Source organism: Schistocerca cancellata, chromosome 10, assembly GCF_023864275.1.
Source record: "Schistocerca cancellata isolate TAMUIC-IGC-003103 chromosome 10, iqSchCanc2.1, whole genome shotgun sequence".
Lineage (NCBI taxonomy): Eukaryota > Metazoa > Arthropoda > Insecta > Orthoptera > Acrididae > Schistocerca > Schistocerca cancellata.
In genome coordinates, this window is record NC_064635.1 from 114,033,358 (window position 1) to 114,056,450 (window position 23,093).

The 23,093-nt window shown below is 39.4% G+C and overlaps 1 protein-coding gene across 4 annotated transcripts in view; it reads left to right on the forward strand.

The window, feature by feature from the left end:
* The window catches only part of LOC126106467 (ankyrin repeat and protein kinase domain-containing protein 1-like), a 206,086-nt gene extending 195,645 nt beyond the window's left edge, over positions 1–10,441 (forward strand). For 3 of the 4 annotated variants that reach the window (XM_049912752.1, XM_049912751.1, XM_049912753.1), the window contains exons 11-12: positions 739–953; positions 9,456–10,441. In XM_049912752.1, coding sequence (XP_049768709.1) covers positions 739–953; positions 9,456–9,664 — 424 coding nt within the window. In that variant the 3' untranslated portion in view covers positions 9,665–10,441. The remainder of the gene's footprint in view (positions 1–738; positions 954–9,455) is intronic. The other variant, XM_049912754.1, reaches the window with a different exon arrangement.
* The last annotated feature ends 12,652 nt before the right edge of the window (positions 10,442–23,093 follow it).

The window sequence follows — 23,093 nt, forward strand, 5'->3', positions numbered from 1 at the left end:
AAGGAAGTCATTCACAAGATGTGCACGATGAGGGTTTGAATTGTCGTCCATGAAGACAAATGCCTTGCCAATATGGTTGCACTGTTGGTCGGAGGATGGCATTCACGTATTGTACAGCCATTATGGTGCCTTCCACGACCACCAGCGGAGTGCGTCAGCCCCACATAATGCCACCCCTAAACAGCAGGGAACCTCCACCTTGCTGCACTCGGTGGACTGTGTCTAAAGCGTTCAGCCTGACTGGGTTGCCTCCAAACACATCTCCAACGATTGTCTGGTTGAAGCCATATGTGACACTCATTCGTGAAGAGAACGTGATACCAATCCTGAGCAGTCCAGTTGGCATGTTGTTGGGCCCATCTGTAGCACACTGCATGGTGTCGTGGTTGCAAAGATGGACCTCGTCATGGCTGTCGGGAGTGAAGCTGAGCATCATGCAGGCTGTTGTGCACCATTTGAGTCGTAACATGATGTCTGGTGGCTGCACAAAAAGCATCGTTCAACATGGTGGCATTGCTGTCAGGGTTCCTCCGAGCCATAATCCATAGATAGAGACTGTATCTGTTATACAATATCCACAGTCAACATCCATCTTCAGGAGTTCTGGGAACAGGGATGTTGCAAAACTTTTTTGATGTGTGTAGCACTAAGTCTTCTCACACAGATGAGTAGTTATATTTGAATAGACAATCATTGTATCATATTTTCCTTAGCGTTTCCATTTACTTTGTTATTCAGGTTGATCAGGCTGCTGATGTCTGTAAGCAAAAAATGTGACCCTAATACGCTACTCTCAGTAGTGTATGTTTATGCATATTATAAGACAATGCTGGTTGATGAAGAACTATGTACATGTAGATCTACACTTCAGCATACATTGGATTTAGCTCTTGAACTAGGTCCTTCAGACTATTCCATGATGTTCAGCATTTGGGCGAAGTTTAGGAAATCAGGTATGTACTTAAAAAACTATGGAAAACAATCAATAATTTTATTTGTTACTGTTGTGAATGCATCACAGTTATTGGATAACATTTTAATCATTACACACTAATGATGGCAGATCATTAGTCCACTCATATCTGTCAGCTACTTGCACTAAAATATATAGTTAAGCCAGATCTGTTTTGAATTATCGGGAATGCCAGGCAGCAATGAATCAGTTTCCATAAAGTTTTTTTGTTCATGTTTCAATACATATTTTCCAATTCTACTTCAGTCACATGTACAGCTTAAAGGTGTATGAAAGTTATCAGTGAATGACATTTAAAATGTGGATAGAGAAAATTTACTCACCATGTATATGCAGATGGAAACAAACAGAAATACATAAAATTATTAGCTTCCAGAACAAGGAGCTTTCTCTGACATAATCAGACAAATGTTTTGAGAAAGAAAGGAATGTAAAGGCTTAAGAATACAGCGTAAGTCTCAGAAACACTCTGAATCTTAGGTCAACGCTTGCTAGACAGGACGGGGGAGAAAATTGATTGTGATTCTCCCTGTGCCTTTTTATGTGTCTTTCCCTCCTACTCTTTCCTCTCTTCAGATGGAAGGAAGAGGCTTTGGTTCCAAAAGCTAGCAATGCTACATATTTCTAGCCTCGCCTACATTCCCATGGATCTACTCCATCCTACTTTTTTGTTGCATCTTGACAATGCTGCTCCTTCCCTGCTTCAGTTAACAATTCAGATTTATCTAATGTTGAAACTTCCTGGCAGATTAAAACTGCCTTTTGCAGGCAAGTGCTCTACTGAATGAGCTACCCGAGCATAACTCACATCCCCGTCCTCATAGCTTTACTTCCATCAGTACCTTATCAGTTACTTTTCAGACTTCACAGAAGCTCTCCTGCAAAACTTGCAAGACTAGCACTCCTAGAAGAAAGGATATTGTGAAGATATCATTTTGCCATAGCCAGGGGTGGGGGGTGGGGGTCGTGTTTCCAGAATGAAAGTTTTACAGTGGAGTGTATACTGATATGAAACTTCCTGTTATCTGAAATGTAACTTTTGTTTTATCTTGATGCTGTTCCACAAACTTTTACCACTTTAAATCTGTATACTTCACGTTTCACAAAATATATGAGTGATTCAATAATTACAAAGGGTGTAGAGCTTTATTCTTGCTGGCAAATATTTTTTCTGCATAGCATGCATTTCCGTGGGAGAGCCTCAATGATTTCCCTTTCAAGTTCCCTGCCACAGTGGCTGTGATCAAAAATCAAGCCACAAACTCTCAAATACTACACCATTTGATAATCCTGCAGCAACATCCAGTTTGTCACACATTATAACACAAAATTATTTTTAGAAAATAGAAGAAAACATAAAAAAGTGCACAAGTTTCCAATACCTATGCACAGCAAAATTAGGACTAAAATTCTTTCAGTTTCTTCAGTATTTTTTCTAGTTCAGTTTCTTCATATCTGAGTTCCATAACATTTGAGGTGACAACATACAATCCTTCAAAATTCAATTTTTTAATAACTGCATTGTTTTATTCTTTCTCATGATTTTCCATCTGATTGTACTTTATGAAAAATCCGAGTAATGTTAAGTCTTATTATGGGCTGCCAACCCATACCTAAATTTGTCAGGTATTAGTTAGTACCATATTCCACAGTTCATCTGCACTATATGTATGCATGACACAGAAAGGAGTGAGATATTCATCCATAAAAATCTTTGACAACTTACCCAGTGATGTGAAGAATCTGATCCATATGAGATCTGTTCAAACAATTCCAGAACTTTGTCCATAAAATTTTTCTGTGCTTACCTTTTAGTATTTTCTTTTATCTCCTCAATCATTGCAAATCATTGTCTTCTCAACGGGGTTTTCAAAATAAAAAAACATCCACAGGTGCCAGGCCTGGAAAGTATGGAGGATGAGGAAACACAGTTTATCATGCAACAGTCATGCACCAACAGGGGTGAATGTGCAAGTGCATTATCGTGATGCAAGGGCAATGAATTGTCTCACCACATTTCAGGCTGTTTCCTTCACACATTTTCTTGAAAATGTTGCTACACATCCTGATAGGACCACCGATTAACGGTTTGTCCATGTGGAATGAATTCATGGTGAACTAATCCTTCAAAGTCAAAGAAAACTATCCACATGGCTTTGTGACATTTGACTTGACCTGATGAGCTTTTCTTGGTCTTGGGAGAACCTTTCCTGATCCATTGTGAAGATTGAACCTTGGTCTCAACATCATAACCGTAGACCCATGTCTCATCACCAGTTATGATTTTCTTAAGGAACACCTCATTCTCATTTGCATGATCCAAAATCTCTTCATAGACTGTGAGGCAAAGGTCTGTCTGGTCTTGACCCATGAGCCTTGGGACAAACTTGACAGCAACACAAAGCATTCCAAGATGCAGCATCAGAATTACATGACATGATATAACTGAAATGATATATTCTCTTGTAATCTCTCAGTAATCTCTCAGACAGTCAGTCTTTGATTGACATGCACAATTTTGTAGATGTTCCTAACATGAGTGTCATCAATATACATCTAAGGGCATCCTGAACGAGGGTCATCTTTAACTTTCATCCTACAATTTTTAAACCATGTGAACCATTTGTAACACCGAGTACGTCTTAAGCACATATCATCGTAGGCTTCCTTCATCCATTGGTGTGTCTCTGTAAATGTTTTCATGAGTTTCATGCACAATTTAACGCAAACGCTTTGCTCCTTTGGCTCTGTCATCTCGAAACTCATGAACTTTGCAATACAACGTTCTATATTTGTCAAAAATGTTCTACAAGGCAACACTTATACAATCCTCAGAGTGTTTAAACCATACTTCCACACTGACATCAGTCGCAAGCCTGTCGAATTTTAGCAGCCAAGTGCCTTGTGTATCTTCTAGCTTCTGAAACTCTTGAACACTTATGACGAAGGCTGTGAGGCTAGCCAGTGTATTTGCGTATACAAATAGTGATTATTTATTTTATTTTCTTGTCAGTTTAACACTGTCAGATAATTATAGAAAACCCATATTTTCTTTTAGTGCTGCTACCATCAGTCATCATAACAAAACTACTGATATGCATGCCCTGGTGGTCCAGTTGACATGTCACTGTCAGTATTCATGCCTTGACACAGAACTCTGCAGCATTATGTGTAGTTGTATTTCATTATGGCAAGTTACATGGGGATAGTAATCCCTCCCAGCATCCACCAGTATGTCCTCTTTACAGGAGTTACCCATCAACAGACTGGAGCAGAGCGTGGCAAAATATTCTATAAAAACTCTTACCATCACATGTAAGATCCACTTGGTTGGATATCTTCTCTGCAGAAAATGTCAGTTATAAGATAACTCATGCATAGATTCATTTGTTGTGATCAAAATGCAATGTGGTCATGGAAAAGGAAGAAATTGGCTTTAATTATCAGTTCAAGCCCTAAGACCTTGGACTTGAACACCATTTTCCAACTGTGCTGACACACATTCCCGGGGACAAAACACTGGTTGTATGCTTGGTACATGGAAATATTCATAAATAAGACAATTCAGACAACAGAGGAAAGGCACACACAGCACAAGTGTCACACAAAATTATAAACAGCACAAAGTTGTTAAAACAGGCAAATACATTTATGATTCATTTTAAAAGAAACTGACGAGAAAAGACAGCAGCTTCCACCTATGTAACACCTGGTACCCTTGAGCATGCTCGAAGTATGATATGTTTCTGTGGAGATACATTCGTATCACAGCACCTGGAGAGCTTAGATCACAACACACAGGCATGCTTCCTCTGTGTCAGTGGCGTACTGATCCCCACAGTGGCAGCACTCAGACTGAGGCAGGGATGGAAAAAACTGAGCTGTTGAAATCAATACTGATGGTTCAGTTCAGAATAACTGGCATTTTTTGGTATTTCTTTGGTCTCATTTATTACAAGTCTTTTTTTAAAATAATAATTGGGTAAAAAACTGAAATATCAATTAGCCATAGCACAAGTGTTAAATTTATTCATTTTTAAATAAAACTTTTTGTAAATATGATTAATTGTCATTTGTAAAATTTGAATTGCTTTGAAATATTGCATTTTTATACAAATTGGAAAAAGAGGTCAGTGCTATTTTAAGAACAATGCTGACAGAAAGATGAAACAAACACTTGGCATATGTATTGGTAGCATTGCTGAGACAACATACTTTTTACCAAGTGATGTGGCTCATAAAACGGTATGCATGTACATGCAGTATGCATGGTCCATATAGTAGTTTCTCACTTTTGTCACTGGATATCTATTGTATTTCAAAATTCTACCAACACTAGTCTGGAAATGTTTTATGAAGTGACATAGCAATGAAGTACAATGCTGTATTTGCTTAAAAAGATTAAACTTTTGTTTTCGATTTCTGTGAAATAATAAAAGAGGAAGGAAATTATGGTAACAGTAATAAATTAAAAACTTAACAATTCACTTGTAGTTTACAATAAAAATAGAAAGTAGCTGATCTGCTGCCAGTGTCTACATAATATGCTTTTATCTGGTTGTAGCCGTTCAACACAGTGGTATGATACCTGATTACAACATGATTGTTGAGGAGAGTTTCAAAGAATTAGAGTCAGTAGGATAATACTGGTGATTTTTTTGTAGTATTCAACAACTTAACCACTTTTTGAGCCAAGCAATGAAAGGTGGATGGTCTAGGTTTTCTTTTATTTGTTTATTTAATTTAATATTTTTAATCTATATATCTTGAAACTGAGGGAGTCAAAATGTTTCCATCTTTGTTCAATTTCTATGTATATTACAGGAAATAACACAGTTGTTGTGGTCTTCAGTCCAAAGACTGGTTTGATGCAGCTGTCCATGACACTTTATCCTGTGTGATCCTCTTCATATTCGAATAACTACTGCAACATACATATTTCTGAATCTGCTTGCTGTATTCATCTGTTGATTTCCATCTATAATTTTTACCTTGAACACTTCCCTCCAATACTAAATTGGTGGTCCCTTGATGTCTCAGAACATGTCCAATCAACCAGTCCCTTCTCGTGGTCAAGTTGTGCCACAAATTTCTTGTCTCCCTGATTCTGTTCAGTACTTCCTCATCTGTTACATGATCTACCCACATAATCTTCAGCATTCTTCTGTAGCATCACATTTCAAAAACACTACTCCTGTCTTCTCTAAAATGTTTATTGTTCATATTTCACTTCTATACATGGCTATACCCCATATAAATTATTTCAGAAAAGACTTCCATACATTTAAATCTATACTCGATGTTACCAAATTTCTCTTCTTCAGAAACGCTTTTCTTGCCATTGCCAGTCTACATTTTATATCCTCTCTACTTCAGCCATCATCAGTTATTTCGCTGCCGAAATAGCAAAACTTATCTACTACTTTAAGTGTCTCATTTCCTAGTCTAATTCCCTCAGCATCACCTGATTTAATTCAGCTACATTCCATTATTCTTGTTTTGCTTTTGTTGATGTTAATTTTATACCCACCTCAATTCACTTTCCATTCCATTCAAATGCTCTTCCAAGTCCTTTGCTGTCTCTGACAGAATTACCATGTCATCAGCAAACCTTAAAGTTTTTATTTCTTTTCCCGAGACTTTAATTCTTACGCCAAATTTTTCTTTTGTTTCCTTTACTGCTCGCTCAATGTACAGTCTATATAACATTAGGGATAGGCTCACTCCCTTCTCAACCACTGATTCCCTTTATGCCCCTCAACTCTTATAACTGCCATCTGGTTTCTGTACAGGTTGTAAATAGCCTTTCATTCCCTGTATCTTACTCCTGCCACTTTCAAAATTTGAAAGAGAGCATTCCAGTCAACATTGTCAAAAGGTTTATCTAAGTCTACAAATGCTATAAATGTAGGTTTGCCTTTCCTCAACATATCTTCTAAGAAAAATAATGGTGTCAGTATTACCTTGCATGTTCCTACAGTTCTCCTGAATCCAAACTGATCTTCCCTGAGGTTGGATTCTACCAGTTTTTCCATTCCCCTGTAAATAATTCATGGTAGTATTTTGCAACCATGACTTACTAAACAGGAAATAATAAGAATAAGAAACTGAAATTCAGTTATTTCAGAAACAGGTTATTTTGAGCGGCTTTAACAGTCAGGTCAATCTGGCCTGGAGAAAACCAACATGTCCAAAAACTGGTTGTTTCAGTGATAACTTTCATCCCTAGACTGAGTACTGCAACTCATGTCCTGCCATTGCACTTTCCCCTCCATCTCAGCAGTGGAGCTGCACATGGGTTCCATGGACCTGAGTTTGACTGAGGGAGGCAACAGCTATTAAGATGGTGCCCAGATCATCAGGGCTGCCTGAAAATGACAACAATAATACAAAGAAACATTCCACATGGGAAAAATATATTACAAAACAAAGATGCTGTGACTTACCAAACGAGAAAGTGCTGGTAAATAGACACAATAAACAAACACACACACACACACACACACACACAAAAAAGCACAGAAACACACACACACAAATTTCAAGCTTTTGCAACCCATGGTTGCTTCATCCCCCTAAGGTAAGTCTTCCTGCTCCCGGGATTGGAATGACTCCTTACCCTCTCCCTTAAAACCCACATCCTTTCGTCTTTCCCTCTGCTTCCCTCTTTCCTGACGAAGCAACCATGGGTTGCGAAAGCTTGAATTTTGTGTGTGTGTTTGTGTTTGTTATTGTCTCTATCAACGTACCAATGCTTTCGTTTGGTAAGTTACATCATCTTTGTTTTTTAATATATATAATATATATAATTTTGTTGAATTTATCTTTGTCCTTACAATTGTGCTTCATGATGAGCTCTAGAAGACACAATGCATAAATGAATGAAAAACTACAATTCCCCGTCACATTAAGGTGATCACCTGTAAAAAGCCTGAATAACCAATTTTGTTGTGCGGACTGCTGCGAGACATGCAGGAAAAAACTCAGTGAAAATACCAACAGGGATGTGGAGCCAGCTGTTCTAGGTTAATTGATAGAGGATCTGTTGTGTGTACAACTAGATTGAGGTGTTCCCACACGTTCTCGATTGGGTTTAAATCCGGGGAGTTTGGTGGTCAAGGAAGAATGGTAAACTCAACCTGGCATGCTTCAAACCATGCACATACACTGTAAACTGTGTAACACGTTGAATTACCTTCCTGCTAGATGTCATCATGCCAACGAAAATCAAACTGCTTGTAGGGATGGACATTGTCTCGAATGATAGATTCGTACTTCCAGAATGAAGATGTCACCTAGGAAATGCCATAAAAACATTCCCCAGGCCACATCGCTCCATCCTTGTTGTAGGGTGTTTGCTTTCAGTCTTTTTACACTGTTTATGCTAACGGCCATCTTTCCGATGGAGCATAAAATTTATCTGAAAAGGCCACCTGTTGCCACTCACGGGATATACAATTGCAGTATTAGCATAAAAACTCCAGCATTCATCACCAGTGAACATTAGTCAGCATGGGTGCATGAACCAAGTGCCTGCTGCTGAGATCCATACACAACAACATTCACTGAATGGTCATCGGGAAGACACTGTTGGTAGCGCCTTGGTTCACCTGGGCAGTCACTTGCTCCATAGTTGCATGTCTGTTCACCCATGCACAACTATGCAGCTGCCGTTCACCCCTGTCATCTGTGGCCCATTGTGCACCACAGCTACCTTGTCACCAGGTTTGGACATCGTCATTTTACCGTGCACAGTACACTTTAACAACAGTGGCATACAAACAGTTTACAAACTTAAGCATTTCAGAAATGCTTCCACCGTTGGCCCAAATGCTATTGATCGTGCCTTTTTTGGCATCTGATAAATCGCTCCTTTTCTGCATTGCGACTACAGCTGCACTGTTTTCCAGATCCCTGCAATGTGCTTTATATACCCTCTGCTGCTAGTGCTACCACCTTGTGCCTGTGCATGATTACTGCACATCGATGTGAAACACATGCAGTGGTCACATTACTGTGACTGGACCGAGTATTTCCTGTACTCTTTGTATTACCTTTTCTGCAGTTGGAACAAGTGTTTATTTTCATCAGTAAAAATACTTTTTACTATTTCTTTATGTTTCCCATATTGCTTTTTCCCCAATAAGAAACTTTCTGGAACTCAGAAAGCTGTTGGATGTCTCAGTCCTGTGCAAGTTCTATTTGCTATTAAGGAGAAAGTTCTCTTGATGCAAAGGTTATTTTCAGTATATGCACACTCACATAAAAGCAAAAATGGTTATCTGTATTTGTGGTAAATGAATAGCAGAAAATATTCTGCATTATTGTACCTATTTTAGCTGTACTATTGAAGGCAGGAGGCCATAAATGTAAAGTTCAACTTACAACCCAATGCAGATATTAGAATTTGTAATTTTTAAGTAATTTGTAATATCATATTTTACTTAATAATTTTATTCTACAATTATCATCAATTTTGTAGGACTGTCTGGAGAAGGACTGACTGTAGAAGGAGTGCAAAACCAGCAAGAAGAAACTACTCAGGATGATTTGATTGTTCCAGAAATGTTAACACCAACACCACTCGCAAAGCTATGCCGTATCTTAGTCCGCAAACATTACTCTCTATCAGCTCTGAGGGAATATGATATGCCTAGCATTGTAAATGATTTCCTGAACTATATGTTCTGATTTTGGGCTCTCTTTTGAAAATATAATTTATCTGCTGAGAAAAGAATCATATTATATTACACAAAATACACTCTATGTTTCCAGTATATTGTGATATTAATGATTGATGTTCAGAATTTCCATTCTCATTTTACACGGTGTGAAAATAGAATTTCATGTTAGCATGAGATGTGATATATTGTGTACTAATATAATGTTATGTAAAATGTATGACATATGTGTGTGTGTGTGTGTGTGTGTGTGTGTGTGTGTGTCCCCTTTATTACCACTAAAAGTTCTGGTTAATAACCATCATCACAGTATAAAAGTTCATATAATATTTATGTGTCGTGTTATTGTCAATATGTCAGTGAGATAACTTGATACATACCTAATATATGAACTTTTATACTGTCTTGATTACTATTAAAGTTATTCCTAACTCTGAAAATGAGTTATTCAAGAAATACAGTTGAACAAAAATAGTTATATGCTGCAGATTTTGTGTGTCTGTCCAGTTTGAATGATGTGCCCTGCTTCAAAAAAACTTTGAATAATGTTTAATTATTTTACTGCTAATAACATTATTTCTGACTCTGTAATTTGGTTGTTTCAAGTAGTTTTGGATAAAAATAGTTGTATGTTGCAGATTTTGTGTGTCTGTCAATTTGAATCATGAAGTTATTCCATGAAAAGTTCCAGTCCATTAATATTTGTTGTATGTCATCGGAAGATTCTGTGAACTGTTAATGCATTGACAAATGGCTGGAATGGTTAGAAAATAAATAGAAAACAGTTCCTGGTGTATTTTTTGTTGCATGTCCACGGTAATAATTTGTTTTAACTCTTTACGAGACTACTACATCTCAGTATGGGAAATGATCACAAATTGGTTGTGCAAAATGTGCCATTTATTTAACACGACATGTTTTGGGATGGTGTGATCTGGTTATTAAGTTCTATAAAGCAAGGAAAACATGAATTATTACTCCACATCATGTAACACAATAAAAATTAATACTTGTTGAGGCCCAATCAAAAATTATAAACAAGTAATTAACATGCATTATGTAACATAAGATTGTAAGAGTAATATTGTGAAGTAATGATTTGTATTTTACATGTTTTATAGAACTTGATAATGGGATCATGTCAACCTGAAACATGTTGTGTTAAATAACTCAACGTTTTGGATGAGTGATGCAGAATAATGTCTGTACTGTTATTGTGATACAGTTGTACTGTGGCTACACAACAGATAATTGTATATATCTTGTGTCTTGCCAGGATAGTGTTAATCTACAGAGACAGGTTTTGAGCAACTCTCAATTAAAAAATGATGTAGCTTGTTTGTGCAAAAATGTGTCTGCTGCAACTGAATTATTAGCTATCAGTTTAAAATTGCTTTCTTCTCTATTAGCAGATTACCTCTTAATCAGACTGAGCATGAATATGTGTATGCACTATATTCAGTATATTTTTTTATTCATTTAATGAAGTGCATTAAAAATTGTACACCAGGTAACAGATTTACAGCAGCTATGGAATCAGGTGAGAAAGCTTAGGAGCAAGTCAGAAATCTGAATAGCATTGGTTTTAACATTCTTAAAATATCTTACTGAAATAATTATATGCTTGAGTGAACATGAAGAGACAACTATTTTTCAGCATAGTATTTGTTTAAAATTAATACCGTACAAGTAAAGGCTAGACTGCTGTATGACAAATTTGAAATGGATGAAGGAAAGTTGATAGCATAGGTAGAATATCAGACTAAAGAAAAGTTAACATGTTTCTTATTCCTAAAGTATATATACTATACGAGAATAAGAGAAATTAAACATTTGTTCCATGCTGTAAAACAGTCTGAGAAACTGAATCAATAGGTTGTAAGGAGATTAAAATTTATGTGCTGTAGGATAGTTCATGGCATTGTCCAAACTGACTGTAGAAAGCAGAAATTAAAGTAGCTTGAAGGAGATACACTTGAGAAACATTACCTGAGATATGCTTTTAAATCCAATAATTTAGTGAGAACAGTTACACAAAGTAGTTATAGCAATAAACTGTTATTTTAGTAGGATGTGCAAAGGCATACTGTTCCAAACATCCTTATTATTAAAGCATACTTTAAGACAAATTTATGTTTGCGGGTAGTGAACATACAGCACTCTTCCTTGAATTAGTTTCATTTTACAATATGTGTCATCCAGTTACTTCTTATCAGATACCAAGTATGTGTGTCCCTGCCTGAGCAGACCATCGTTGTAGAATACAAAGAAGAAGTAAGTTCTTATGTTACTACACAGTTAATAATTGTGAACTGGTAGTTGCTTTTTGTAAATGATGTGGAAAAGTACTGACTTGGAGTCAAATTAAGAATCAAAAGTTTTCCAGGATCCTGAAGGTTCAAGATCATTCACCATTATAACTTGTTATTAACAAAATACATATTATGTGACAATATTATGAAAAGGATAGTTGCTACTCACCATATAGTGGAAATGCTGAGTTGCAGAAAGAACAACAAAAAGACTGTTGGAAAGTTGGCTTTCATACAACAAGACATTTGCCAAAAATATACAACACACACATACACACACATGCATGCAAACGGAACTCACACACACATGACCACGGGCTCTGGCAGCTGTAGGCAGACTGGAGTCTATGAATTTATAGAAACCTCTTGAAAATGGCATTGCAGCCAAAATAAGCTTATCGGCTAACTGTACAATTCTTGAATAAAGCATCATAAATAACAGCGACCTGGTATAACATACAGGGTGATTATAATTAAAGCTAAACTTTCAAACGGATGTAGAAATAACATCACTGGTCAGAATGACATCAAATTGCAACAGAATATTATCAGAGAAGGGGGAAAACATACGGCAGAAGAAAAATAAATAGTTACAAAATGTAGCAATAGATGCCGCTGTAAGCATCATAATTTAATAGTGGTCGACTACAAATGACAAATGAATCGTACAACAATTCCTAAGGTGTACGTTTGACATTAAACAAACTGTATTAGTGTGCATGAATGTACAGGTGTGATACTGTTAGTTACGTAAGCCCATCCACTATGACAAGGTCATATCATATTGGATGGGAAAAATTGGTTTTTAATAGTCGTGAGGACAAAAATCACATAAAAAGCAGTGCTCGCATCAGTTTTTAACTGTCCCGAGGCTAAAAACTTCATAAAAACCATCGATCACATTGGTTTTTAATTCTCCTGAGGCCAAAAACTGCATAAAAAGCATCAATCACATCAGTTTTTCATTGTCCTGAGGCCAAAAATTACTACATAAAAAGCGATAATTAAAATCAAATTAGATTATTAATTTCCATGTGACTGGCACAAAACATGTTCAGTATGCTGTCCACCATTTTCTGCAACAAGTTGAAATCGAGAAACAGCTCGTTCCACAACTGATCGAAGTGTTTCCAGGGTCATGTTCAGAATGTGTTGTGCAATGCATACCTTCAATGCAGCTAAGTTTATGATCAGAACACTGAGCACAACAACTTTCAAATAGCCCGACAGCCAGAAGTTACAGGGATTACAGGGCAGCCAGGCTGTAGGGAAATGGCGGCTGATAATGCTAGCATTTCTAAAATGGCACTTCAGCAGCTGATTAACTGGATTTGCAATGTGTGGAGGTGTGCCACCTTACATAGAAATGATCCCATCCACACATCCATGCTGTTGGAGAGCTGCAATGACATTGTTGCGCAAAAGACACTCATAGCGCTTACCAGTGACGGTACAGGTAACAGGACCAGAGGCACCTGTCTCTTCAAAAAATATGGCCCTATGATAAATGATGCTGTAAACCCGCACCACACAGTGATCTTTTCAGGATGAAATGGTACTAGTTGATTTGCAGGTGGCTTTCCTGTTGCCCAGATTTGACAATTCTGTGCATTGGCGTATCCTGTCAGATGGAAGTGGTAAGTTTCTTCCCTCTACCAGGTTTCACACCAAAAGAACCTGTGTTTTCGAATTTCCATGTCATTTTCTACAGATCCACAGCAGCCATCAGACCAATGCCTTTGCTCAAACCCTTCAGTGTCTGGAACTTCAGCAGAGTGACATGTGCACAGTCATCATTCTTGTAATACAGCTTTACGAGCAGAGTGCAGTCCTGCGTTGAGTCAGTCATGGTGAATGTCGCAGATGCGAAAGGAGGAAAAGCCGTGTACCCGGCGTGTTTATACCAACTTCAATGGGTTGTGTGCATAACAGGTGTTCTCATTTACTTATTCTGACACATACAGCACCATCTATTGATCAATTTTCACATTATTTTTTTTTCTTGAGCCATACATTTTACCCCTTCTCTAATAATATCCCACTGCAATTTGATGTCATTCTGACCAGTGGTGTAATTTCTACAGTGTTTTAAAAGTTTAATTTTAATTATAATCACCTTGTACATAAACTATCTTTACAATATATATACTATACTGCAGGCCCTGAGGATAACAAAATCTCAGTAGTAGTATATTTGCCATTTGTTCCATCCTAAAAATGCTGAGGAAGTTATTAGTAATTTCTCCCTCAGTATCTGCGTTAATATTCATATATTAGTTTTGGAGACTCTTTGCAGGACTTCAGTCAGTTTGTTGAAGAAATGACTACATTACAGTTAGGTAAGTGGTACTCCAGCTGTGTCTCTCTGTTGTGAGGGCATGGCTCAGTATCTGTGGTCAAAAGTGTTCTAACTGGGTAATGTTCATGATGTCACAATGAAGGCATGTAAGTTTGTAACTAATGTCATCAATAAAATTTGTCTGTAACTCATCTATTGATGCAAATGACGTCACTCACCTGTTGCTGTGGATGGAGACTGCAGTCACTTTGCCTTTGAGGAGTTTACTGAAGGTCTTTGGCCCACATCTGACATCCTGAAATAGTCCAGAATAAGGATGCTGTAAGGATGGACAAATGATGTCACTGTGTAATGAGACATATTCTCATACTCACACTCTGCCAGTGCTTTAATGTGTTGTTCCACTTGCTGCACTAAAACCAGTCACTTGTTTGGGGTAGGCATGGTTGTTTGTAGGTCAAAGTCTGCTGGGAGCATGAGGAATTCCCCACATAGTACCTCTGCAAGGGAAGCCTGTGAAACTTATTTAAATTCAGAGTGTTTGCCAGAAAAGCACAGATTGGAAGCTCAAACCATTCCAGGCCCTTTGCTTCACGCCGGAATCGGAATCGAACCAAGGATACTCAGGCTCGCGAAACTTCGCCCATGGAAATTCATGTAGTTCATTCCACTCCGCTCAGTGCCACTCTCTCTAACAGTGACTGTGTTCGTCCCACAAATAATGTGCGTCGACATCGCCGGAACTCCCGTCAAGTCGCAAGTGATTATGTACCAGTGTCAGTTCACGTTGCACGAGACAGTCGCTCTTGTCGTCAGCAGGACAATAAACTTTTTGTGGACTTGGACATTAACGGCAAAGTGATACCATTCCAACTCGACACCGGGGCTGCAGTTTCACTGATCAATCAAGACACTTACAAACTGCTGGGCACACCTCCGTTGCGTGCCGCAAATGTTAAGTTAACTAGTTATTCAGGTCAAGATATCCCTGTGTTAGGACAGTACAGCCTTCTTGCAACATACAAAGCACAAACAAAACTTGTGTCATTTTCCACCCTTCGTTCTTCTTCCGCAGTGAACTTATTTGGTTTCGATTTATTTCAGTTGTTTAACTTGTCTATAGTAAATCAGGTCCTATCAGCGAACCAGACTGTGCCTTCAGACAGTGTTTCTCGTCTATGTGAAGAATTTGCAGACATTTTTGCACCGGGCCTCGGTTGCGCTAAGAACAATAAAGCACATTTGGAACTTAAAGTAAACGCGCAACCGAAATTTTTCAGAGCGCGCCATGTTCCCCTCACATTGCGTGATGAGGTCGCAAAAACATTACACGATTTGGAATCACAAGGTGTCATTGAACGTGTGCAGGCTTCTCTCTGGGCATCACCCTTAGTAATTTTGCCAAAAACCTTCGGGAAAATTGAGACTTTTTGTGGACTTCAAGGCAACAGTGAATCCACAACTAGTGATTGCAACTTTTCCTTTACCCCGCCCGGAAGATCTTTTTGACAAACTGTGCACGGGTAAATATTTTTCGAAGTTGGACCTCGCAGATGCGTACTTGCAAATACCGGTGGACGAAGAATCCCAGCGCATTTTGCGTTCTGATAATGATCAGTCCAGGGTCGTGGTACGACGTTCGTTACTGTCCTCTGTCTTAAAGCTTCTCCACCAGGGACATTGGGGTATAGTGAGAACGAAGCAACTTGCTCGTCAGCACTGTACTTGGTTTGGAATTGATGCCGCGATTATGAATATGTGCTCTTCTTGCATGGTGTGTGCTGAACAACAATCAGCACCACCTCAGAAATTCTTTGCATGGCCAGAAGCCACTTCCCCTTGGCAACGATTACACATCGATTTTGCTGGTCCATTCTGGAATGCTCGATGGTTGGTAGTGATAGATTCATTCAGTAATTTTCCTTTTGTTGTCCAGATGTCTTCCACGACATCGTCTGCCACCATCCAAGCGTTTTCTGCTATCTTTTATATTGAAGGTCCTCCACAAGACAATTGTTTCCAACAATGGCCCACAATTCATGTCCGCAGAATTTCAGTCATTCTGCAAGGCCAATGGTATTCAACATCTGATGTCCGCGCCATTTTCGCCACAGTCAAATGGTGCCACTGAACGATTGGTCAGGACTTTCAAGTCACAGATGTTGAAGTTGAAAGAGTCGCATTCTCGGGAGGACGCGTTATTGCTCTTTTTGTCCTCGTATCACTCTCAGCCCCGAGATGGTCGCTCGCCGGCTGAGTTGCTCCACGGTCACCCTCATCGCACCTTGATGTCTTTGCTACATCCGCCGCATCAGGTTCCTGTGCAGCGGCAGACACCTGTTTGTGCCCCAGGCGATGTTGTCTACTACCGCCACTACCGATGTTCACGGCGTTGGCTCGAAGGGTGCATTCTTCGCTGCCTCGGACGTGCTATGTATCTGGTTTTGGGGGCCTCTGGTGAGGTGCGCCAGCATCTCAACCAGCTGCGCCTCTGTCGTCGCACGGGATCTGCCGCTCGCTGTCTGCTTTCAGCGACGGTGCCGTCCGGTCAGCTCCCTGGGGACCCATCTACTGGCTCGCCTCAGCCCCAGGTGTTACCGACGCTGCCTTCCATTTTTTCCCATGGCGATGCGCTGCTGCCACCGCCACTGCCGCCTGTTCTCCCGCCAGTGACGCCCGCAGTGGACGCGTCGCTGCAACTGCCGGGCGCCTCCCTGGATCACGCGCCGCCGATCGCTTCCCATGACCAGTTGTCCTCCGACATGGAACTCTTGCCCGCTCCGGACCATATGTCGTCTTCGCCCGTCGGGTGCCCCGGCCCGATGGAGGTCGACCCTTCAGCCCCTCCTGTCTCTCTGCGGGTGCATACACCGCATGTTGGCGTGCACCCTGGAGCAGGTTTTCAGGCGTTTCCTAGCTCCCCGCGGTCTGAATGGCAGGGTGCGGGTGGCACAGCCTCGCCTGTTGATAGGCTCCCAACCTCGTCGCATACGTCAACATGGGGCCCTCCCCACGGTGGGCGGAAGCCTTTGCCACAACCATATGCCGATTTGTGGGCGACGAATTTGGTGTCACCGCAGACACCACACTTGCTAGGTGGTAGCCTTAAAATCGGCTGCGGTCCGTTAGTATCCATTGGACCCACGTGTTGCCACTATCAGTGATTGCAGACCGAGCGCCGCCACACGGCAGGTCTAGAGAGATGTCCTAGCACTCGCCCCAGTTGTACAGCCGACTTTGCTAGCGATGGTTCACGGCCTACTTACGTTCTCATTTGCCAAGACGATAGTTTAGCATAGCCTGCAGCTACGTCATTTGCTACGACCTAGCAAGGCACCATTATCAGTTACTATTGATATTGTGAATCATGTACCGTCAAGACCAATGTTCATCATTAATGGATTAAAGTTAAGTATTCCACCAGCTACGTCCGTTTTTCTAAATTCTAATTTCCTTGTCCTGTTCCAGACCTCACGCCAGCCTGCGTGAGCTAAAATGCGTGCATTTCGGCCTCCTCTAGTAACACGTTGTTGGCTCTCCTGCCAACCACAACATTTTCTCTATGCCTTTGAAGAAAACAAAAACACAAAAGCAAGAAATGCAAAAGTTCATCATAAATGCCCCCGTCCTGTATACTGTCAGAAATAAGTCTCTTTATTTAGGGAGACAGTATACAGTAGCCTTATTTACATTGGGACTCATAGTTTGATTACTTGGTGCAAGTCAATGGAGTTCTAATACCCTTATGCCACTACAAGTATATTTACAAAGCTTCATTTCTTTGTCCATTGCAAATTCATGAACATAAATACATTCACATACATTTATATTATGTAACTGCATGTCCATATTGTGTTGCCATCTTAGTTTGTTATTCATCCTTACATTTGTTAATTTGTGTGATGTGAACACCGAAAAAATTTTAAATTTCTTAAATTTTTTTCCTCATTTGCTTTCATTTCATTGGAAATTCTGAAAAGGTGTCCTTTTGGCACACACTATCTCATTGTTCGCTGTACTTATTGCCAGCAGCAGCTCATTGTTTAACTCGCCCGTCACAGTGACGCAAGTGCCACGTGAGCAGAAGCACTGCCCGCAAATCCATTGTAATGTCACTCCAGGCTTATGAAGTCGGTGTTGTGCATGCCCTCCAGTCTGGAGACTGGATACGATGGATTTAGCTCCAACGTTCAATTCGAAGAACACCAATACCTCATCTAGCACCTGGACAAAGTTTTCTGCCAGTGAAATTGAAGGTAAGTGCCGCATTGCAGGATTCAGCATTGTCTTCCTTTGTACATTGTAGTCTGGTGGTCCTCACACATCAGTTTGTGGTTATACAGATTTCCTCTGATTTCTCCTTCGCACACGCATCACACTCACTGTATTGACTTCACTAGACTGTAGCATTTACTCTTATCATGGCTCAGCCATTATTTTCTCTATTATGAGGCCTTACTACTTTTGTACCACTTCACATGTTACTCGTCTGTCGTGTTGCACTTCATGTACATACATAACTGGTTTTCTTTCATGAATAAAATTTCACATAAAATTGACAATAGTACATTCATTTTACATAGACATAGACATTTACAATAATAAAGTTGTCAAATAAATGTAAAATTCACATTCATATTTCATATATTGACTCCATGACAGGCATCATCTTATACATTAATATTTAAATTAGAAGGAATCTTGCACTTATTCTGAATATCTGCATTTTCCTTTCTTGCCTTGCAGGACCGACCTATTGTGGATTTTTACTTCCACAACTACACACAGAAAATACATTCCAATAGAAAATACATTCCAGCATTACTCACTACATGGAAAGAAGAGGATTTACTGGTGTCTGCTTCAGAGATGAAGCTACTTCTAGGATTGCCACTTGTGTTAGTTGTATTTATTCTATACTTGGCATTTACTAAGTCTTCATACTATGTGCAATATTTGCAAGTGTTCATTTGTGAGCAAGTATGGAGAATGTTTTATCCCTTGACAGTCCTGACTTCATCACTGCTTGTTAATCGTCATAATATTTCACATTCATGTACACATATTTCAAGCTGTATATCTACCTTATGGGTGTGACGACATATACATGTTTACCTTCATAATGTGTAACTAGTAACTTTACTGTATTTTTGTCATGAGTTCTTCATTCATAATTCATTCTCTCTAAAGGAGAAGGTGCTGATGCTAAATGTACTGCTTCTGCTTCAGTGTGTGCCAAGAACTCAGTGTAGAAAACATTATTTCACTGCATTTTATGTTCATCCTTCATACAAACTGTATATCACACTTTCGTTTATATTCACCTTATGGTTGCCCAAGCTGTAACAATTAGTCACTAAGGAAATAGTTTACATACTAAGTTGTTTTTCATTCTCATGTACATGTAGCAAATTACTGTGTTGTGATAAATGTAAATTTACCATGTACCTTTGTACTGCTGACTTCACTGTCTCTTCTTTACTCTGCACTGCTTCTTCATGATGTTCATTTTCACAGTTGTTTACCATACATGTATCATCATACTTCTCTTTCCACACTCATACAATCATTCATTCTAAGACTTAAAATTATGTAATCTATTCTCTCTTGCGTCACTTTCATGGCCCTTTTCTAGGTACCACTATAATATGCATCTTCATATTCATTGCCTTATGCCCATATAATTATTCATTAAGAATCTTCTACATAAATCTCCATTTATATCCATGTATTACCTGTGGGGTCCTTACACTGCCCCCATCATTCTATTTATTTCTCCCCACAAATAAAAATAAACTCATATTACTCTTATACACTTTCATTTTGTTCCTAGTTTCACTCCATGTGTGATATGTCACCACAAACATAGATTAACTAATTAATACCTCCAGTCGAATCTAAAATCTTTCACATGCGCTCTACTTCCAAGTATTATCCAGCAGTGAAATTTCATTTAGTTCTCCATATTACTTTTTAAACATAAAGTACTTACCTAAATTATTTTGTTAAAGTTCATGTGATTACATTGTGTATGTACTGATTTGTTTTCGTATTTACTTAGCTTCTCTTCTGCACGTTGTACGACTCACGTTTACAGTTTTATTTTGCTGCCTATGCTTTTCCTATAAGGTACTATGTAATTAATAGCAACTAACATAAGTGAGTTCTGTAATAGCAGATTTGTAGGTATGTATTCTCCCTCTACATTAAGCTCACTACTTCTAATGTTGTCTGTAAAGAAGTACAGCTTGTATAAGTGCACAACTAACTGCTCCTCTCACTCAATCTTGTGTCGTTTTTTGTTTACATGCATCCACTCTTGCTTTCTTGACAAATTTGAAACTTTCTTTAAATTTAATTATTCTTTAGAAACTGACCATGAGTGAGAAATGTGGGAGCTGTTATAGGGTAGTGAGTAGAGGAATTTGTTGCCAATCTTGTAGAAAATATTTTCATGGGGGGGGGGGGGGAGGGGATGCAGTGGGGAGAATAGTGGGAGAACAGAAGAGGCTCTTTCCTGGAACTGCAGAGTGTGCAGTAGGAACATTTTGATTGGGGAACAGTAAAGGAAAATCTGTGGCCTTCAGGCACAGTTGGAGGAAGCAAGGAAGGAATTGATAAGGATCAAGGGAGATAGGGGGGAGGAGGGTGGTTTGAAACTGGCAGCTGGTGGGAGGACAGGAAGAAAGAGAACGTGATCTGACAAGTTTATCATCAACACCCAAAGCAGGTATCTACCACTGCCAGAAATTCCATAATGTATCTCTGACCTCATACTGGCAAATTGCACTACATGAAGATAGCCGTAAGTAGACTATCTTTGTATGAGGGGGCAGAAGCAATGAGTTCTGTGTTCTCCCTTTTGGTCTAATCGTCAGTGCAGGTGTATTTATTTCTACCTTAGATCGAATTTTAGTACCTGAATTGTTAAGTAGAGTCACTGTGTATATTGATGATTTACTGATTGCTTCCCCACCATGGTCAGAACACTTGGCTCAAGTCTTGTATCGGTTATCGGAATACAGAGTTACAGCCAACCCAATGAAGTCACATTTCGGTAAGGAAAGATTAAAATAATAGTGATTAAAATTCTTCTGGGTATTATGTCGCATCATTGCTAAAAAAACTAACAACAATCTTTTAGCAATGATGCAGCATAATACCGAGAAGAATTTTAATCACAGTGACACTGGCCGCAGAAGCCTACTTTCTTATATCAAAGATTAAAATCCTTGGGCACATAACATCACCTCAAAGAACACTTCCAGACCCTAAGAAACTCGATGCTGACAGATTTCCTTGCACCTCAAAATAAGAAACAGTTGAAAGGATATATTGGATTTGTATTTTCCTTCAGAAAACTGATACCACACCAGCTTTTAAATAATGGTGCTCTACTGAATATTCTACGAAAGAACCACTCTTGGTTATAGGCCAAACAATGCGAAACTGATTTTGACATCATTAAAGAAACTGTTTTGATTGCCAACATCTTACATCATCCTGAAATGACTCAGAATTTTTGCCTGTGTACAGACGAATCCTCGCAAGGGCTGGGGGTTGTTTATTCCAAATCACTGACACGAGTGTGGAGCTTACCCCCCAAGGTAAATAGTTTTGCTAGAAGGACCCTAGCTGAACGAGCATATTCTGTGAGGAAATTGCAAGCTCTCACAGTAATATGGGCGTTCAAAAAGTTCGAATATTACCTGTGGGAAAAGCATACCAAGGTGTATTGTGACCATCAGTCTTTGTCCTTCCTTCTCACTTGTAAACTCTTACGTTTCAGGATCGCTATGTGGTGTTTGTATTTACAGGAATTTGATTTTGAAGTTAGGTGTATCAAAGGTAATGAGAACGTAACTGCTGACGCTTCATCAAGGTTCCCACAAGGTCTAGATGAATTCTTTGTATTCGTGAAGGACAATTCAAAAATCAGGATTCTGTCAATGAAACATTAAACACAGCAGTCATACTGTCCACCCCCGATAGCTGAGTGGTCAGCGCGACAGAACGTCAATCCTGATGGCCTGGGTTTGATTCCTGGTTGGGTCAGAGATTTTATCCACTCAGGGACTGGGTGTTGTGTTGTCCTAATCATCATCATTGCGTCCCCATCGACACACAAGTCGCCAAAGAGGCGTCAAATCGAAAGACTTGCACCCGACAAACGGTCTACCCGACGGGAGGCCCTAGTCACGCGATATTTACATTTATTTAACAGGCATACTACGTTAGGGTGTTTAAAAGCATCGAGTAACTACAGCAGAAGGATCCCAGTTGGCAAAAGGTAAGGCTAAAACTGATGCAGAACAATGATGACAGGATGAAAAAACTTTTTATGATTTACCAAGGTGTATTGTTTCACTGACCCCAACCAGAGCAGAGGCAGTGGTGCGTTTGTTTAGCAGAGAATCATGTTAATGACTTTATATTATGCACTCACAATGTTTGGGGTCACTACGGCGTCTCCAAATGCCTTAGTAAGATAAGCACTTATTGTTACTATCCAAATTTAAGACGAAAAGTTCTGCACGTAGTACGGAAATGTGTTATGTGGCAGAAGGCTAAACATACAAACAAGTCAAGACTAATTGAACTATACCTGGTGTTCTGACCGTAACCACAAGTGCCGGCACGAAGATGGAGAACGCAAGATCAGAGAAGGCTGTGAGACGACTTCAGCCATTAGCCCGCTGACAAAGACCGCGCCATGACAGGAGTGGCCTCTACAAGATGAGAATGTAAGCGCCGCTCCTGCCAGCCTTGGCAGCAAAGTACTAGACCTGGCCGAGGAGTGAGCGCTACAATAGATAGCATTTATTAGT